Source organism: Elephas maximus, chromosome 9, assembly GCF_024166365.1.
Source record: "Elephas maximus indicus isolate mEleMax1 chromosome 9, mEleMax1 primary haplotype, whole genome shotgun sequence".
Classification (NCBI taxonomy): Eukaryota; Metazoa; Chordata; class Mammalia; order Proboscidea; family Elephantidae; genus Elephas; species Elephas maximus.
In genome coordinates this window covers 60,702,100-60,720,151 of record NC_064827.1, presented here as the reverse complement: position 1 = coordinate 60,720,151, position 18,052 = coordinate 60,702,100, and the positions used below count along the sequence as shown (strand labels likewise).

Genomic DNA, 18,052 nt, shown 5'->3' with positions numbered 1-18,052 from the left:
GACCAAAAGCAAAGAAGTTTCCAGGATAAACTGAATGCTTGAAAGATCAGCGGAGCAAGGGCGAGGGTTTGGGGACTTCTAAGTCAATTGGCATAATAAACTCTATTATGAAAACATTCTGCATCCCACTTTGAAATGTGGCGTCTGGGGTCTTAAATGCTAACAAGCGGCCATCTAAGATGCGTCAGTTGGTCTCAACCCACCTGGGTCAAAGGAGAATGAAGAACACCAAGGTCACACGATAACTATGAGCCTGAGACAGAAAGGGCCACATGAACTAGACACTTACATCATTCTGAGACCAGAAGAACTAGATGGTGCCCGGCCACAACCGATGACTGCCCTGACAGGGAACACAACAGAGAACTCCTGAGGGAGCAGGAGAACAGTGGGATGCAGACTCCAAATTCTCATAAAAAGACCAGACTTAATGGTCTGACTGAGACTAGAAGAATCCCGGCAGTCATGGTCCCCAAACCTTCTGTTGGCCCAGGACAGGAACCATTCCTGAAGACTACTCATCAGACATGGAAGGGACTGGACAATGGGCTGGAGAGAGATGCTGATGAAGAGTGAGCTACTTGTATCAGCTGGACACTTGAGACTGTATTGACATCTCCTGTCTGGAAGGGAGTTGGGACGGTAGAGAGGGTTAGAAACTGACAAAACGGTCATGAAAGGAGAGACTGGAGGAAGGGAGAGGGCTGACTCATTAGGGGGAGAGTGAATGGGAGTGTGTAGTAAGGTGTATATAAGCTTATATGTGACAGACTGACTTGATTTGTAAAGTTTCACTTAAAGCACAATAAAAATTATTTAAAAAAAAAATACCAGTTGAGCTGTTTCCACAAGCAGATGCAGCTCTGGAAGCGCTCATTTATCTATGCTAAGAAATTTGAAAGACAGCTACCTGGCCAGCCGATTGGAATAGATCCATATTTGTACCACTTCCAAAGAAAGGTGATCCAACAGGATGCAGAAATTATTGGACAATATCATTAATATCACAAGCAAGTAAAATTTTGCTGATCATTCTAAAGTGGTTACAGCAGTACATCGACTGGGAACTGCCAGAAACTCAAGTCAGATTGAGAAGAGGATGTGGAATAGAGGATAGCATTGCTGATATCAGATGGATCACAGCTAAAAGTAGAGGATACCAGAAAGATGTTTAAAAAAAAAAACAAAACAGGATACCAGAAAGATGTTTACCTGTCCTTTATTGACTATGCAGAGGCACTCGACTATGTGAATCTTAACAAAGTATGGGTAACATTGCGAAGAATGAGAATTCTGGAGCACTTACTGTGCTCATGAGGAACCTGCCCTTAGACCAAGAAGTAGTTGTTCAGACAGAACAAGGGAATACTGCATGGATTAAAGTTAAGAAAGGTGTGTGTCAGGGTTGTATCCTTTCACTATACTTATTCAGTCTGTCTGCTGAGCAGATAATCCAGGAAGCTGGACTATAGGAAGAAGAACAGGAGATCAGGATTGGAGGGAGACTCATTAACAACCTGTGAAATGCAGATGACACAGATGACACTTGTTTGCTGAAAGTGAAGAGGACTTGAAGCACTTACTGATGAAGATCAAAGACCACAGCCTTCAGTATGGATTATACCTCTACATAAAGAAAACAAAAATCCTCACACTTGAACCAATAAGCAACATCATGATAAATGGAGAAAAGATTGACGTTATCAAGGATTTCATTTTACTTGGATCCACAATCAGTGCCCAAGGAAGCAGCAGTCAGGAAATCAAACGACGCATGGCATCGGGCAGATCTGCTGCAAAAGATCTCTTTAAAGTGTTAAAGAGCGAAGATGTAACTTTTGAGAACTAAAGCGCACCTGACCCGAAGCACCCGACCCAAGCCATGGTGTTTTCAGTTACCTCATATGCATATAAAAGCTGTACAGTGAGTAAGGAAGAGTGGAGAAGAATTGATGCCTTTGAATTATGGTGTTGGGAAAGAATATTGAATATACCATGGACTGCCAGAAGAACGAACAAATCTGTCTTGGAAAAATACAGCCAGAATTCTCCTGAGAAACGAGGATAGTTAGACTTTGTCTCACATACTTTAAATGCATGATTCTTTCTCTCTCTTTTTTTTTTTTTTACTAGTTTATAAGAACAGAAATTTATTGTCTCACAGTTCTGGAGGCTGAGAGTCCAAATTCACGGTGTCGGGTAGTTGATTTCTTCCAAGGGTTCTGAGGGAGAATCTGTTTCATTGTCTCTATCCCAGTTTCTGGTGATGGCTGGTGATCCTTGGCGTTTCTTGGCTTGTTGAGTGCCTAATTTGTGTGTGTGTGTGTGTGTGTGTGTATGTGTGTGTATTTACTACTGCTAGTAGTTTTTTTTTTAGTAGTTTTAGAAACCAGAGTATGGAGTTGGGTTTTTTTTTTTTTTTTTTTTAGGTGTAGAGCTGCTCTTTTCCATAACATGTAGAAATTTGGGGGGGTCTGATTTCTGTGATGCTGATATTTAATATTTGAGCTCACTGGATTCTTCATAGGACTTATCTGCTACGTGGTTTTTTTGCATTCTAGATATGATTTACACACTACATAGAGTGCCTCTCCCCAGATTTTCATTTTAATATTTTTTGTGAAGCATTTATATAGTTTGTCCTGAATGACTCTGCATAATAAAGAAACCTAATATCCCGAAAATGATCTGTCTCCTAGTGTCCCCTATGTGTTATGCAGTGGCAGAGTGACAGCCCACTGCAGTGTGAACTTGCCTGTTCTGTACTGTTTCATAGTGGTAGACCCACAAGTTTTGCAGACTTTTTGGTTCATAGACTCTTGATTGGAACTACTAATTAGTTTTCTAAGTCAGTCAGCTAATACTGTTTTTTTTTGTATTAAAAGATGTGTATTTATTTTGAAGAACAAGGTGTAGTGCAATTAGTCTGCTGTTGAAGCTTGACTAATATTTAAAAATAAGAAATTGCTATCCTTGACATCTTAACGTTGGTGTTCTTGACATTATTCCCTTCTCATAGGTGGTGTATGATGGACTTTTTGGTGCAAATACAAACTCAAAATTAAGAACGTTGTCACTGCAATTTGTGCATCACATTTGTATAACGTAAGTTTTTTGAACCATTTAACTCCGATTTCCAAGGTGTTGGAGTGATAAAATGATTCAAGTATCTCACTTTACCCATCTTACCTAGAAAGAAATAATGTTTGCTCATCTTAAAAAAATTTTCAGCTTTCAACAGATTATTTTAACTCATTTCAATTATGTTTTAAATTATATTAATTATCTGAAAAGATAATGTACTTATGAGGTTTTCTTATCTTACATTATGGATAACTTGTTTGTGTATGTGTGTGTGTTTTTTTTTTTTAAAGTTGTCCAGAAATCAAGATTAAACCATTAGGTCCAATGCTTTTGAATGGCCTCACCAAACTAATCAATGAATATAAAGAAGTAAGTGACTTGTTTTTGATATTTTGTTAACATTCTATTTTTAAAGTATTTTCTGTAGTAAATATTCCTGTTCTGCATGTTGATATACTTAAAGTTTGCTATTGTTAATCATTTCTTAACATTTCTACTTGAAATGGTAAAAATTTCAGAAATTACTGCCATCCTTTACTCTTTTTAGAAATAAGTGTTGAATACTGATAAATTTTTGAGAGGTCTTATTTCTTTAAATAACACTTAAAAGCCAAGTGCATATAAAAAAACCCCAAAAAGATAGAATTAAAGAAATTATCTAAAATTTATTTTATGACTTATTTCCATTGGGAAACAGTGTTAATTCTTAGGGGCTGAGATCTTACTGATTTCAAAATTCTGTCAAAACATGCATTCAGTAAGTTTTTGATTCCTTGAACTAAGTGGGATGAGAATTCCTTGAATTGTAGATTTTTGAATCCTGTTTTTCCTGGCTGTATCTCTCTCACCATCTCAAGTATTTTAGGGGACTTGATTAAAAAAAAGGTAAGGTTTAAAGAACTTTAAACCTGTTGGCGTGGATTCCGACTCATAGCGACCTTATAGAACGGAGTAGAACTGCTCCATAGGATTTCCAAGGAGCGGCTGATGGATTTGAACTGCCGACCTTTTGGTTAGCAGTCGAATGTTTAACCACTGTGCCACCAGGGCTCCTCAAAAATCCCGACTAGCGTTCTTTTTCCTAAGTCTTAGCTAAACACGAATGCATGTTTGAATAGTGTAGCAATCAAGATTGTGCTGTTTGGGGTTAGGAGTTTGAATCCTAGTTTTATTCTTTGGTGCATAAACTTAAGTTCTTTGGATCTCTGTTCCCTATCTGAAAAATGGAAATAATAATACCTATCTCATAGGATTATTGCAAGGGTTAGCTGAGATAATATACAGAAATTGTTCAGCACAGTGAAGGCACATTAGTAGATACTATTGTCAGTGAAAAGTGGTTCATTTATTGTGCAGCTGTGCTTTTTGGGTAGTGTTAGGCCGGGTTCTTCTACCTTCTTTCTGCTGTTGAATAGTGCTTGTATGGTTTTTAAGGGTTAGGGAACCTTTCAGATTATTTTTATGGCATAGTCAGATACTTTGGAGTGGTTGGTAGAAATAAAATGCTTTTGGGCTTTCAGCAAAAAATAAAAAAGCAAATGAACTGTGCATATAAAAATAGGTTAGAGAAGGTAGATAACCACAGGGTCGTAGTCCCCTTACCTCCAAATGACACATGCAGTTTTTTCCCAACGGATGAATTCTTGAGAGTGGCCATTTAGGTATGGAGAGGCAAATCCTACTTTAAATGTCAAAATTCCAGCTGACAGAATTTTGTTACTATGTTCCTGAGTAATAAGTCAGACTGTTGGTTTTCATAAACCCATGTAATTGTACCTTGCGGAAGGAACCTCACTAATTCACTTGATGACCATGAACCTTTTTATCTTTTTTAAGGTTGAAGTACAAGAACAAGCTGTTTATGGTGGTGCAGATTTTTAGATAATTGCACCATAAGTTACTGCAATTTTGGGTGAGAGAGGGAGTATCCTAGTCTATTGGATCAGTAATTAGTTTTCTAATAAGTTAAGCTGTTTTCCTAGTATGTGAAAGATGAAATGTGGTGTTTATATCTTACATAGTTTTGAAAACATCCTGAACCTAGGAATAGTTAAGAGCAGGGCTTCAAACCGATTTGAACCGGTTCAGTTAATGCTGACGAAGCGAAACTGGAGCAGACCTGAATTTTTACAGTTTGGGTGATCTGGAATGGGAAGAATTAGGGGTCAAATCCCTGGAATGGGAGACTGGGAAGAGGAGTTGTGAACCCTTTCAGGAGCCTGATGCATGAGATTGGACTGTGGAGAGCTACACTCATTCTGAGCGGCACTATCGGCGGTCACCTCTGAGTGGTTTCCGCCTCTCAAAATCCGACAGGCAAGAGATTTGGTTGCTGTGCAGTGCATACGCTGCCCTTGTTTTCTAAGAGGGAGATTAGGTTTCCGCAGGGCTTCAACCTATAATTTCTCCCATTCGGGTTATCGTTAAGGTTCACCAAAATTTTGAAAATTGGGGTCTGTTCGGGTTTTGCTTCCTTGGATCGGCGAAGAACTGGTTTGAAGCCCAGGTTAGGAGAAACCTTTCATTTATGACCACTGCATTTTCTTTTGTTGTGAGGTGGGTATGCCAGGTTTTGTTTTGCTTTTCCTTTTAGTAGGATGATGGATTCTGTGTTTGAACTTTTTTTTTTCCTTGTTTAGATGCTAATATTTGTAGTTGATCAGAGAGAGACTTACGTTTAATAAGGAGTAAAATAATGCATGTGATTGCAGCAAAAAAGTTTTGCTGGTTACGGTGTTTTTTTTTTTTTTTTTTGTCTTTTTTTTTTTTTTTTTATTTCAAGGACCCTAAACTGCTCTCAATGGCATATTCAGCTGTTGGAAAACTCTCCAGGTGAGTAAACTCTTCTTCAGTGAGGCATTATGTTTTAGTGAGAGTTATCCTGTTGGTAAACTAAGAAACATTACCTGGCATTTAATAAAGGATGAAGAATAAATCAGTTTTGACTGTGAAAAGAAATTATTTAATGGCCATAGCTATTTAGAAACGGTCTTCCTTATAGAAGGAAAAAGATGTGAGACATTGAAATTTACATTTGAAAATATGCTACCTTAGTCAGTGGCAGTCTTGAAATGAGATTCTGAACTGGATTGTAATGAGTCACGTTTTTGTTAAATTTATTTATTGTGCTTTAAGTGAAGGTTTACAAATCAAATCAGTCTCTCATACAGAAAGTTGCTATGTACTCCTAGCTGCTCTCTCCCTAACGAGACAGCACATTCCTCCTCTCCACCCTGTATTCCCCATGTCCATTCATCCAGCTCCTATCCCCCTCTGCCTTCTCATCTTGCCTCCAGACAGGAGTTGCCCACATAGTCTCATGTGAGTCACATTTTTTATACTCTAGAGGGATTTGTTTGATCTTAAGTGTTTTTGTTGCCACTAACTACTACTGTTTATAATCTCAATGATCATGGTTTTTCCAGGCGGTCTCTATTCTGGTAGTGTTTGTATTATGACTCCTAGTGGCCCCATTTCTAAGGATGTTCTCCTCGTCCTAGCTCCTGCTGGTATCATCTTCTTTCACAATATTTCAGAGCAGGGAGATAGGGGTGATGCGGTCTCAGTGGCACCGTGTGCAGTTTCTCCCCAGCACAGGTTCCGTGGAGACTAGGTCTTTCTCTTCTGTATTATGCAGGGAATGGAGCTGTAGGGCCTGAGAAGAGAGCCAGCCAGAGCAGCTGCCACAGTGCAGGGTTGTCAGCACGCTGTCCTTGTCTTTTGGCACGAAGTAACAAAGGCTGTCATCATGGTAGCCTTTAGTTTAACTAGCAATTTGGTCTTTATTATTTTCTTTATGTTAAAATCAGAAATGTTAACTGAATGCATGGAATGTTATAAAGAGGGAATATCTGGATAATATATATACTAATCAAGGATTACTTGGATTAGACTGTTAAAGACAGTAAACATTAAAAATATTTGGCTCTGGGGGAGGTGTTCTCATGCTGACTTTGTGTTCAGAAATGAAAGTCTGAGTTCAGGAAATTGAGTGTGTAGTTTCATTTTTTTTTCTGTTTTCAACTCATGGAAATTTTTGATAGCAACAGTGGTCTTATATTCTTTTACAGTCGAATGCCCCATTTATTCACTAAGGACATAGCTCTTGTGCAGCAGCTGTTTGAAGCCCTCTGTAAGGTAGGGAGACTACTGTCATGTTTATGCTCTTTGTCCCCTTGGACCCAGTGGAGAGGGAAATGCTATTTTTATCTTCTTTACAGGAAGAGCCTGAGACTCGACTTGCTATTCAAGAAGCATTGTCTATGATGGTTGGAGCTTACAGTACTTTGGAAGGAGCACAACGAACTCTCATGGAGGCACTTGTGGCTTCCTATTTAATAAAGGTAGGACCAGCTATGTGAACTATGGTGGCTAGTAGTATCCACATTTTACATTTTTAAGAACAAAATTTGAATTGCTTTTCTTTTTACCGTTTTGATAATTAAATTTTTTCCCAGTGTATTTACAGTCTTTTTAAAAATTTTTCAGGATGGAAACTCGATTTTTGAGGAGTAGTAATATTCACAGTGATACTTCCCATGTGAGAAAAACAATTCTTAATGTCCTATCTTCCAAGTTGGAAGTGTTTTGTCATCATCATCATCTTTGGTCTTTTTTTTTTTTAAATAATAATATTTTGTTGTGTTTAAGGCGAAAGTTTCCGCAGCAAATTAGGTTCCCGTTTAACAATTTCTACACAAATTATTCAGTGATATTGTTTACATTTTTCACAATGTGTCATCAATCTCATTCATTCCTTTCTGGTTGTACCATTTCCAGTACTCTAATTTCCCTGTCCCTTTACCTTCATATCTTTGCTTTAGAGTAATTTTTGACCATTTGGTCTCATATTGATGATTTTTTAAAGGAGCTCATTACTTACAGGTGATACTCTTTATTTTATGAGCCAGTCTGTTTTTCAGCTAAAAGGTGACATCAAGGGATAATTTTGGTTTGAGGTTTAAGCAATGTCTCAGGGCAATAGTTTTGGGGATTCTTCTAGTATCAGCTGGTCCACTAAGTCTGGACTCTTGAAGAATTGAGTTCTGTTCCACATTTTTCTCCGATTTATCAGGATCCATCTATTGTGGCCATGATCAGAACAGTTGGTAGTGTTAGGTGGGCACTATCTAGTTCTTCTGGTCTCAGGGTAGATGGGGCCATAGTTCCTGTATGCTATTAGTCCTGTAGACTACTCTTCTCTGAGTCTTTGGTTTCCTTTTTTCTCTTTTACTCTGGATGAGTAGAGATCAATGGTTCTGTCTTAGATGGCCTCTTGCAAGCTGTGAAGACCCCAGGAACTACTCACCACATTGGGATGTAGAACATATACTTTATGAACTATATTGTGCCAATTAACTGAAGTGTTCCATGAGACTATGGTCTAAGCCTTCAAACCTATAAAACCAATCTCGCAAGGTATTTAGTTACATCTAAGAAATATCCATACCTTTGTCCCCTATGAGGTTTATTATATATATGGATATACATGCATGTACACACATATCTGTAGGTACTTATGCCTATAGATACATCTTTCTGTGCACACATATGCAACCACATATTCATACCTGTACATATATGCCTATATACGTATTTGTGTAACCACTGAACATATTTTTTGGTTCTTGTTTTTGCAAAATTCTATTTGTCATTATCCTTTATGAAAAATGTCCTTTTCTGTTGTGCACTTCTTAGTAACACCACTTACCTTGGTCAAGGTTATGTGTACTTTACCCACATCCTATGCTGCCTTTCCCATCACCACAAACAACTAGTGTCTGCTATCTCGAAAGTGCTTCCCCTTATCTCCCCATCCCACCCATCCGTGGTAACCACCAATGAGCGTTCGTCTCTGTTTGTGTATCTATTCTTGTCTTCTTATAAAAGTGTAATCATATGGTATCTGTCCGTTTGTGATTGACTTATTTCACTCAGCATGTCATCTAGATTTATCCTTGTTGTGTTTTGAGAACTTACCATTATTCTTTATGGTTGCATAGTACTTCATTGTATGTATGTACCAGATTTTATTTGTCCGTTTGTCTCTTCATAGGCACTTGGGTTGTTTACATCTTTTGCTATTGTGAATAATGCTTCAGTGAACATAGGCGTACATAGTGTTTTGTCTTAAGTGGTAGCAGAGCACTGGAGCCCAGTGAGGAAGGAAAGCTATCCATTATGTCAAATCAAAGCCGCAGGAAATACACTGGTTTCATCATACATACCCTTCTTCCTCCTAGTTCCCTTTATTTGGTCATCATGAGAGTTTGTAGGAGAATTTAAAATATCTGTAGATACATAAAAAGAACTGTATGTAATATGTAATATAAAATAATATGTATTGGCTTTAGTCAGTTGTTTATGCTCTAGTTTTGGTAGTAGAAAGAGAGATTAGAAGAGGGAATGATGCTGAATAGTGTTGGTGAGATTAATATAAATTGCATCCAGTTGAAATTTAGTTGCCCTGATTTAATACATTTATATTGAGGGAATTATTAATGGTTCACAGAGTATTTGGTTTCCATTAAAATATAGCAGAATTAATGTATATTCAGAAAGGTTACTATGTAGAGTCCCATTGTCAAATGCTGTTAGTGTCTAGTATACATGGTTTATGGTCATATAATTCTGATTATGGCCAACGACATTTAGGCTTATTTGGAAGCTCATTAGAATAGAATACTTAACGCTTTCTCTGGGTAACCTCACAAGAAAATTTGATGCCCTGCTGATCTGAAAAGCACAGTAACCTGCTGTGCTGGCCCCTAGGGTATGTGTGTAATGCCTGTGGGTACTAACTTCCTACAGATCAAATCTTGTAAGGATATAACAAGCCAATCTGCTTTTCTCAGACCGCACCCAAACTCTAGGCTAAATCATATGATTTAGACTGGTCCTTGATATTGCTCTTTAATGCAGCTCAGGGAATACTAAATAGCAAGGACACCAGAATGAATATTTGTGGCTGGAGCACTGACCTTGGGGGAAGGTACAAGAGAATAAAGCTTCAGGATCAAGAGATTCTAAAACTGCTTTTCTGGTTGTACTTTGTAGATTATCAATCTACTCTTTAAGTCAATTTGATATATTTAGTAGTTGAAACTTTGTTTTGGGATCAGTTTTAACTTCGGAGCTAATCTGAAGAAGTTGGAGGTATTTTGCTTAAAACTGAAAAGATTCCAGGTAAGCTCTGTTTGTGTTCCCTACAAAATACCTGAATTTCACTAGTGTGTGACTGGAAGTTTGAGATTTGGTGAAGCAGATGGTGGCCACAGGGAGTGGCAGTGGAGAAACTTGAAACTTTCATAGTGACCCTGGTCCCAAGGTTTGGGCTTGTACTTTTAAAAGAGAGATTCTCTAGCTATGGTCTTTTTGTGTCTTCCTGCTTTACCTGGACCATCCTCTTAGACTGTAAAAGTACTTTATAAGTAATGCCACTGTTTGAACAAATTATTTGTCTTGATTTTACCAATTTAGGCATATAGCTTAAATTTTGAATTGTTTATAATTATGATGACTGTTTTGACTAAAATAAGTTGCTAATAATTTATTTCTTTTCTTTGTGTGTGTGTGTGTGTGTGAAATAGCCCGAAGTTCAAGTTCGACAGGTGGCTGTGAAATTTGCGAGCACGGTGTTTCCCTCAGATCATATACCTTCCAGATATTTACTCTTATTAGCTGCAGGAGATCCGTAAGTTTCAAAAGTGCTAATTTGGATTTAGGCTTATTTTCAATTTATTTGAAAATTACTAAAATTTTTGTTTGCAGTGTTGGCTTATGGAATTTAGAAACAATTTATTAAATAGTTAAAAATATGGCTGTTGACATCATGTAAACCTGTAGTCAGATACCTCCTTATTTATATAATAATATAGATATTATATCTGCATATAGTTGGAATTGACTAGACTGCGACAGGTTTGGTTTTTTTTTTTTTGGTATATCTGTATAACCAAAAAAACCAACCTCTTGCCATTGAGTTGGTTCTGACTCATAGCAACACTATAGGACAGAGTAGAACTGCCCTGTAGGGTTTCTAAGGAGCGGTTCATGGATTCAAACTGCCAACCTTTTGGGTAGCAGCCAAATGCTTAACCACTGTGCCACCAGGGCTCCGAGGTAAGAGTTCTTTTAATATGTACATATATACCTCCAGGTATATATAATGAGGTGTATGTGTACATACTAAAACAACTCTTACCAAATATTTGATGTATTTTGCTGTCAATGGCATTTTAAAATTCACAAAGTACTTTAATATATTTTATAATATTAAACCATTCCTGCATTTAATACTTAGAATTTTTATGTCTTTTAAATGAGATTCTTTTATGTTTTTTCTCTTATTTGTTGTCAGGGATAACGTAACTTTGAAAACTAATTGGAAACCTTTTCATCCTTTATGCTTAGGAATGGTTTAAATATAAATATATAGGAATTATGTATCCTTTGATGATTTAGATACCCTTGCCCATAAACTTTTATGGTTATGTTTTTAATGGGTAATTCCTTGATAGCAGTTTTCAGTATTCTAATTGACTCAACTGTATGTGCTTTATTTATTTATTTATTTTCCTATAAATTTTATATATTTTGCTATGATTTTTTTGGGTTGGTATCGTAAATTGGATATCACAGGCTTTTGCCCGCTCCTGACTTATTTGCCTTCTGATCTTGGCTTTCTCTACTCATAGCCACATTTAGATTTGGCTAAAGTGGCTTTGAATTGCCAGTCTTGATTCTGGTGCTCTGCTTCTTCTCAGTTTCCTACCTGGTTAGGCTCCCAACCACAGGCCAGGGGTCCCAGTGCTCTGCAGTCAAGATGGCAGTTCATGCTACAGCCAGGATTCAAACCCAGCCAGACTGACTTCCAAGTAAAGCTCTTAACCACTGGGCCTTGTCCTAAGTGCTGAAAATTATTTTATTAAAAAAACTGATTCATCAGTTTTCCTTCTTTAGTTTAGTAAACACTTTTCAGACCAAATGAAAATCCTCTGGCAAAATGAGGCTTTATCTATTAAATCTCTCATTTGAGCCCTTTATCTGTTGTCAGGAAACTTGTAAACATAATTCAGAGCCAATTAAGGGTGTAAAAGGACCTGAATAAGACCATTGCTCAGGTCAACCTGTAGGTGGTCTGAAGTTAGTTGGGTTTCAGATTTTTACACATTAATGTTACAGTGTCAGTTATCACTGTACAAAATTGTTGCTTTACATAGAGGTGTAGGAATTTGAGTGGCATGTACAGACCACTGGAGAGTTGGTGAATATTTGAAATTATACATAATACTGTGAAACCTGCGAAACCTGGAACCTGTGTAAGGCAGAAACCTGTCAGAAAAGGAAAACTCAAATATTTCCCATTAAAACGGGCAATAGGAAAGTTGTAAGACTGAACCCTGTCAAAGACGGAAAACTTGCGAGACCCAGAAAAACATGGTAGTCCCATCGAGTTCCAGATCTCACAGATTTCATTGTAGTTGTTTATGATTTGCCTCCAATAAGAGTAAAACACAAGCACAAATATTTACTTAATGAATTGATGTAGCCTGTCTTCTTTCTGTGAGTAAAAATCAAGCATGCAAGCCAGATGACTTTCCAAATCTCATGAAATGTCCCCAGAAAAGTAATTTCTTATATAGGTAGTCCACAACTTAAAATGGAGTTCTGTTTTGAAGACTCCATCATAAGTCGGTTCTGACATAAGTCAAATAACTCATTTCAGATTAACAACTGATGCTTCTTATGGTACAAAGTGCTGAATAAGATCACACCATAGGCCAGGTCTACAAAGAAGTCAGTGTCAGTGTTGTAACAGTGAAGTCAGAGTTGGAATGTTGGGCACGTGTGCAGTTCAGTTGTTGTATGTCGTTGAAGCTGAACATTGCCCAGCTTTCTATCCATTATGACTTATGGCACCAACACTGACTTCTTTGTAGGCCAGGCCATAGCTTGCTATATGGCATTGCTCTGAACAATAAATCATAAAATTGAACATCTGAGAATAACATAAGCAAATTAAGCACTGCTACTTTGTACGGTAGTACATACTATTAATGATAAGATGTACAAAAAAAAATAGATGGTCGTTAAGTGTGTTTCATCGTAACTTGAAAACGTTGTAAGTTGGGGACTACTTGTATTTTATTACCTGTTTGCTTAGATAGCTAGCAGTATATTTGAGGCATTTTCCTAGAGCTGCAAATGCTCATCCTCCAATTGGTGAAACTGATTTTATTCTCATATGTCTTTCTGAAAGGCGAGAAGAAGTTCATGGAGAAGCACAACGAGTATTAAGGTGCCTACCTGGTAGAAACAAAAAAGACAGTGCTTCTAAGCAGATGCCTTCTTTCCCAGAAATGGTATATTATATCCAAGAAAAGGTATGGCATTTAACTTAAGATAATTACTTTGAGTCATATAGTGGATGATGAAAATAAAGATAGATGTTTTAAGTGACTTACATGAAAAATCTAATCATTAAGCGAATCGTAGTAAAGTTTCTAACAGTGCTAATAGTTACAATAAGAGGGGGGTACAAAATGAGAAAAATACAATTCTCAAATGTAATTGATCTGTTTTGTCTGAACCCGAATTACTCTCAATCCCTTTCATACTCTTCAACGTTTCACCTGTGTTTAAAATTCTTTCCCTTGACATGACAGCTTAAACATTCATCTCCTTTTTATTTCTAAGGGCTCTCCTTAGGGGCTTATAACTTTAAGGGTACCTCAGGAGCAGTGCAGGTATCTTTCACTGTGATGATAAGAGAACATTACATGTTTTGCAGGCGCCTGCTGGTAGATGGGAGAATATTGGTAGAATGACCCCCAGCCCTGACCCTGTCCCACTTTTTATGTTAATGTTTGTCTGAGTATGCTGGAGGATACTTTACTGCCCTCTGCCTTTACTCATGGTGCTGGCTTTTGCTAGTTAGAGGCCTTAAGGAAGTTGGAGGTCAGTATGTAGCAGCTATGGTTCTCTCCCCTGTAGCACAGGCATATTTGGAGTCAGAAGATGCTTCTGTGCTCACGTTTTCTTCCCATCCAGTTATTAATGAAAATTACTAGCAGGCAATGGCCTGGGGTGTGTGTGTCAGTAGATGCCTGGAGTGAGTTTATTTTTTTGAACAAGCCAGTAAAGACATGGAAAAAGTCAACACACCAGTAATTGAGGGTTTGAGAGCTTGTGGGACATGCAAAATTGACATGATTAGTGGGAAAATGTTTTGAATAGAAAAAAACAGAAGGAAACTTTGAAAAATAATGAAGGTAGATAGTTATTTTTGAGCTGATGAAGCCCCATTTTTCAGTAATTTTGTTTGTTTTGGGCTTATTTTTTTTAGGCTTCCCATCGAATGAAAACTCCAGCCAAGTACATGACTGGGACCACTGTCCTTCCATTTAACCCAGCAGCCTTTGGAGAGGTAAGACGTTCATTTTTTGATATTTTGTGTTCCCTAAAGGTTCTGAGAGATAAAGCTGCACCGAGAGAGATGCCTGCGACTTTTTTGTGATCTAGATAAACCCATATTGTGATGCCATTATTCTTCACCAGGTTGTTTATTCAAGCAAAACAAAGCAAAAAACCCAGTATTTGGTAGTTGGTATTAATTACTATCAATTAATTATTACCAGTTATTGCAAATTGGTATTAGAGTGTGTAAATACAAGTTTATCTCAGTGAGACTAATAGGTTCTGATGGAAATATGTCTGTCTATAGACAGAGAGATGGACAGACAGGTCTCTCCCTTTGTGAAAGAACTGAATGTTCTGCGTTGGTTACTTTTGGGGTTTTATAGCAAATTAGATTTGAGTTTTTAAAGTCAACATATTGTTGAGGTTATTTGGGTTATCTAGTTTTGAAGGTCCCTAGGTGGTGCAGATGGTTAAGTGCTTAACTACTAACTGAAAGGTTGGCAGTTCAGACCCACCCAGAGGCACCTCGAAAGTAAGGTCTGGCCATGTGCTTTTGTAAGGTCACAGACTTGAAAACCCTGTGGAGTATAGTTCTGTGTTACACACATGGGGCCGCCATGAGTTGGAATCAACGTAGTGGCAACTAACAACGATAGCAACAAAGTTTTGAAGGTTGGAGAGGAATAATTTATCACACTTAAAACCAAAAAAAACAAACCCAGTGCAATCGAGTCGATTCCGACTCATAGCGACCCTATACTAAGGGAAATTGTTTTTTAGGCCATTACTGTGTTAATTAAATTATAAGAGATAATCTTGTTCAGAGTGAATAAAAATACAACAAGATGCAGCCTGCCTTACTTAAGGTCTTAAGGAAAGCACTTCCAGAGGGCTCCTTAGTAGCTAGTTTATCTCAGAGGTTTTCATGGTGTTGTATCTACTATTCTGTAGATGATTTGAACCCCTTTTCTCAAATTATTTTATCAGCGGAGATTAAACACAGCTAGAACTTTCTTCCCCAGGAATAGGCCATTAGCTTGAGGTTTCTGCCCAGTCACTTTTATATATGTGGCTTTTTAAAAATAATGATTTTTATTTTAATTTTCAGACATTAGAAGTTGAGTTTGCATTTTAACTCCATTAAATTCCAGTAAAAAAAAAAAAAGAAAACGCTCTAGGTTTATGAAAGCTTGTTATACAAATTTTGCTCCAGTTTGGTAATATCAGTTAACATATTGTCATGTTTTCCAGATTCTGTGAGAATGGTTGAATAGCTTTGTGAAGGAGGGTGGGGAAATGAGAATTGGAAACTGTCGCCTTGAATATCCTCCCACATTGACTTCTTGAACGGATTAACCAGTATTCTCCTTCCTCTTGTTTTTAGATAGTTCTGTACTTGCGCATGTGCCTGGCTCACAGCGCAGGAGTGGTACCCACCTCTCAGAGTTTGGCTGATATGCAAGATCATGCCCCAGCAATTGGACGCTATATACGGACTTTAATGTCAGGGAGCCAGGCGACATCTTCATCTTCTTCTTCCAAGAGTGGGGAAACCAACCCTGTTCAGATCTACATTGGCCTACTTCAGCAGCTGTTAGCGGGTGTTGGAGGTAGGAATTCTTGAGGCCAAGGAAAGATATTAAAGCTCTTAAGCCCAAAAAATCTAATTTTAAACTCAGCTATGAATTTATAGCAATATTACTCTCTCTTCACTGCTGTAACTAGTCCTTGTTTCTTTTTTAACCTTATTTGATTCATCCTTGATACGCTTTTTCTCTTTTTAGAAAGAAATGCTAACAATAGATAATAAGTTTTTACTTTGGAAATGGGTGTGGGGGACAGGACATCCTTTCCTTTTATAGCTTGGTGGCTAACCAAAAGGTTGGTAGTTCAGATCCACCAGCTGCTTCTTGGAAACCCTGTGGGGCAGTTCTGTCCTGTAGGTTCATTATGAGTTAGACTTGATGGGGCAGTGGTTTTAGTGTAAATTTACAGTGTTGAATCACATACTGTATTTGGGTTTTGTAATTTTTTTTATTGAATGGAGAGACAGCCTCCTAAAGTAGCAGCTCTTATTCTTTAAAGGAATTTGTTGATCGTTATATACATAACCATTACTTAAAAATAACAGGGTTCTGAATTCTTATTTAGGTTTGCCAGTCATGTACTGTCTATTGGAAGCTGTTTCAGTGTATCCAGAAAAGCTGGCTACCAAATTTGTAGACAAAATAGAATGGATAAAGGTATGTCCTTTGTGTGTGTATTTCTTTTTTTTTTTTTTTAATTTATTTTTTAAATTTTTATTTTGTTGAAAATATTCACAGCAAAACATATACCATTCAACTGTTTCTACATGTACAATTCAGTGACATTGATTTATGCATGAATTTTTTTAACAGTTTCTACATGTACAATTTAGTGACATTGATTGCATTCTTTGAATTGTGCAACTGTTTCCACACTCTTTTTCTGTTTCCCTTTCAGGGACATAAACTCACTGCCCCCTAAGTTTCCTATCCAGTCTTTTGAGTTGCTGTTGCTAGTTTGATCCTATACAGATGGTTTATATATCTTTGAGTCTGTATATTTCAAACTTAAATCTCATGATTTCTTTTTTCTACCAGGGTTCCTATGACCTTTTCTGCCTTTAGGCTATCTTGAAAACTCCCTCATCATCAAACACTTACTGGGAAAAATATATTTCAGTATATTCCATTGGTCCATCTGTGCAGAGTGGGAAATGAATTGAGAGTCATATGAGTAAATAATAATTATTTTTCTTCTTTAAAATTTTTTAAAAATGTTAAAAAAAAACATAATAGGTGTGTATGATGTGTATATTTAAAAATATGTAAAATGGCTCCTTTCCATAACTGTCTCCCATCTACCCAAATTCCCCCAGCCTCCTGCCTCTTTTTCTTCCACCTCTAATAAACATGCACAGGTCATCACTTATTTATATATGGTGTACCTTCTAGAGTTTACTTTTACGTATACACACAAATAAAAATGTACATTATTTCTCTCCCTTCTTTTACACATAAGACAGCATATTGTTCATATCATTTTGTTACCTTCTTTCTCTTAACAGTAGGACTGGGAGTTCCTTCTATACGACTGCAGAGAGAGTACTTTAACAGTGTCATCACTTTCCATCGTACAAATGTACCACAAGTTATTCTAGGTCCTTATTGATGGTCATTTAGGTTACTTCCAGCCTGCTGCAATTAATAGCCCATACTTTTACATAGAGGAAGCACATACTTTAGATGGATTCCCTAGAAGTGGAATTACTGGGTCAGAGGGCATGTCCTTTTGTAATTTTGATAGGTAGTGCCACACCCTCCATATGGGTTGTACCAGTTTACATGCCCATTAGGCACTTGTTCCGTAGTCATACCAGTAGGGTTGCCTGATTTAGCAAATAGAAATATAAGATGCTCAGCTAAATTTGAACCTCAGATAAACAATGAATAATTTTTTAGTACAAATATGGCCCATAAAGTTTTGCATACCTCTTGTGCTATATAATAGAGTTCTTTTTGGA

At 37.3% G+C, this 18,052-nt stretch overlaps 1 protein-coding gene across 4 annotated transcripts in view; it reads left to right on the top strand.

Annotated features, from left to right (window-relative positions):
• Window positions 1-18,052, top strand: part of ECPAS (Ecm29 proteasome adaptor and scaffold) — a 97,561-nt gene that overhangs the window by 40,264 nt on the left and 39,245 nt on the right. For all 4 annotated transcript variants that reach the window (XM_049895224.1, XM_049895226.1, XM_049895225.1 and 1 more), the window contains 10 exons: window positions 3,020-3,105; window positions 3,375-3,453; window positions 5,867-5,916; window positions 7,155-7,221; window positions 7,305-7,427; window positions 10,674-10,777; window positions 13,346-13,469; window positions 14,432-14,512; window positions 15,890-16,115; window positions 16,657-16,748. In XM_049895224.1, the coding sequence (XP_049751181.1) occupies window positions 3,020-3,105; window positions 3,375-3,453; window positions 5,867-5,916; window positions 7,155-7,221; window positions 7,305-7,427; window positions 10,674-10,777; window positions 13,346-13,469; window positions 14,432-14,512; window positions 15,890-16,115; window positions 16,657-16,748 (1,032 nt within the window). The remainder of the gene's footprint in view (window positions 1-3,019; window positions 3,106-3,374; window positions 3,454-5,866; window positions 5,917-7,154; window positions 7,222-7,304; window positions 7,428-10,673; window positions 10,778-13,345; window positions 13,470-14,431; window positions 14,513-15,889; window positions 16,116-16,656; window positions 16,749-18,052) is intronic.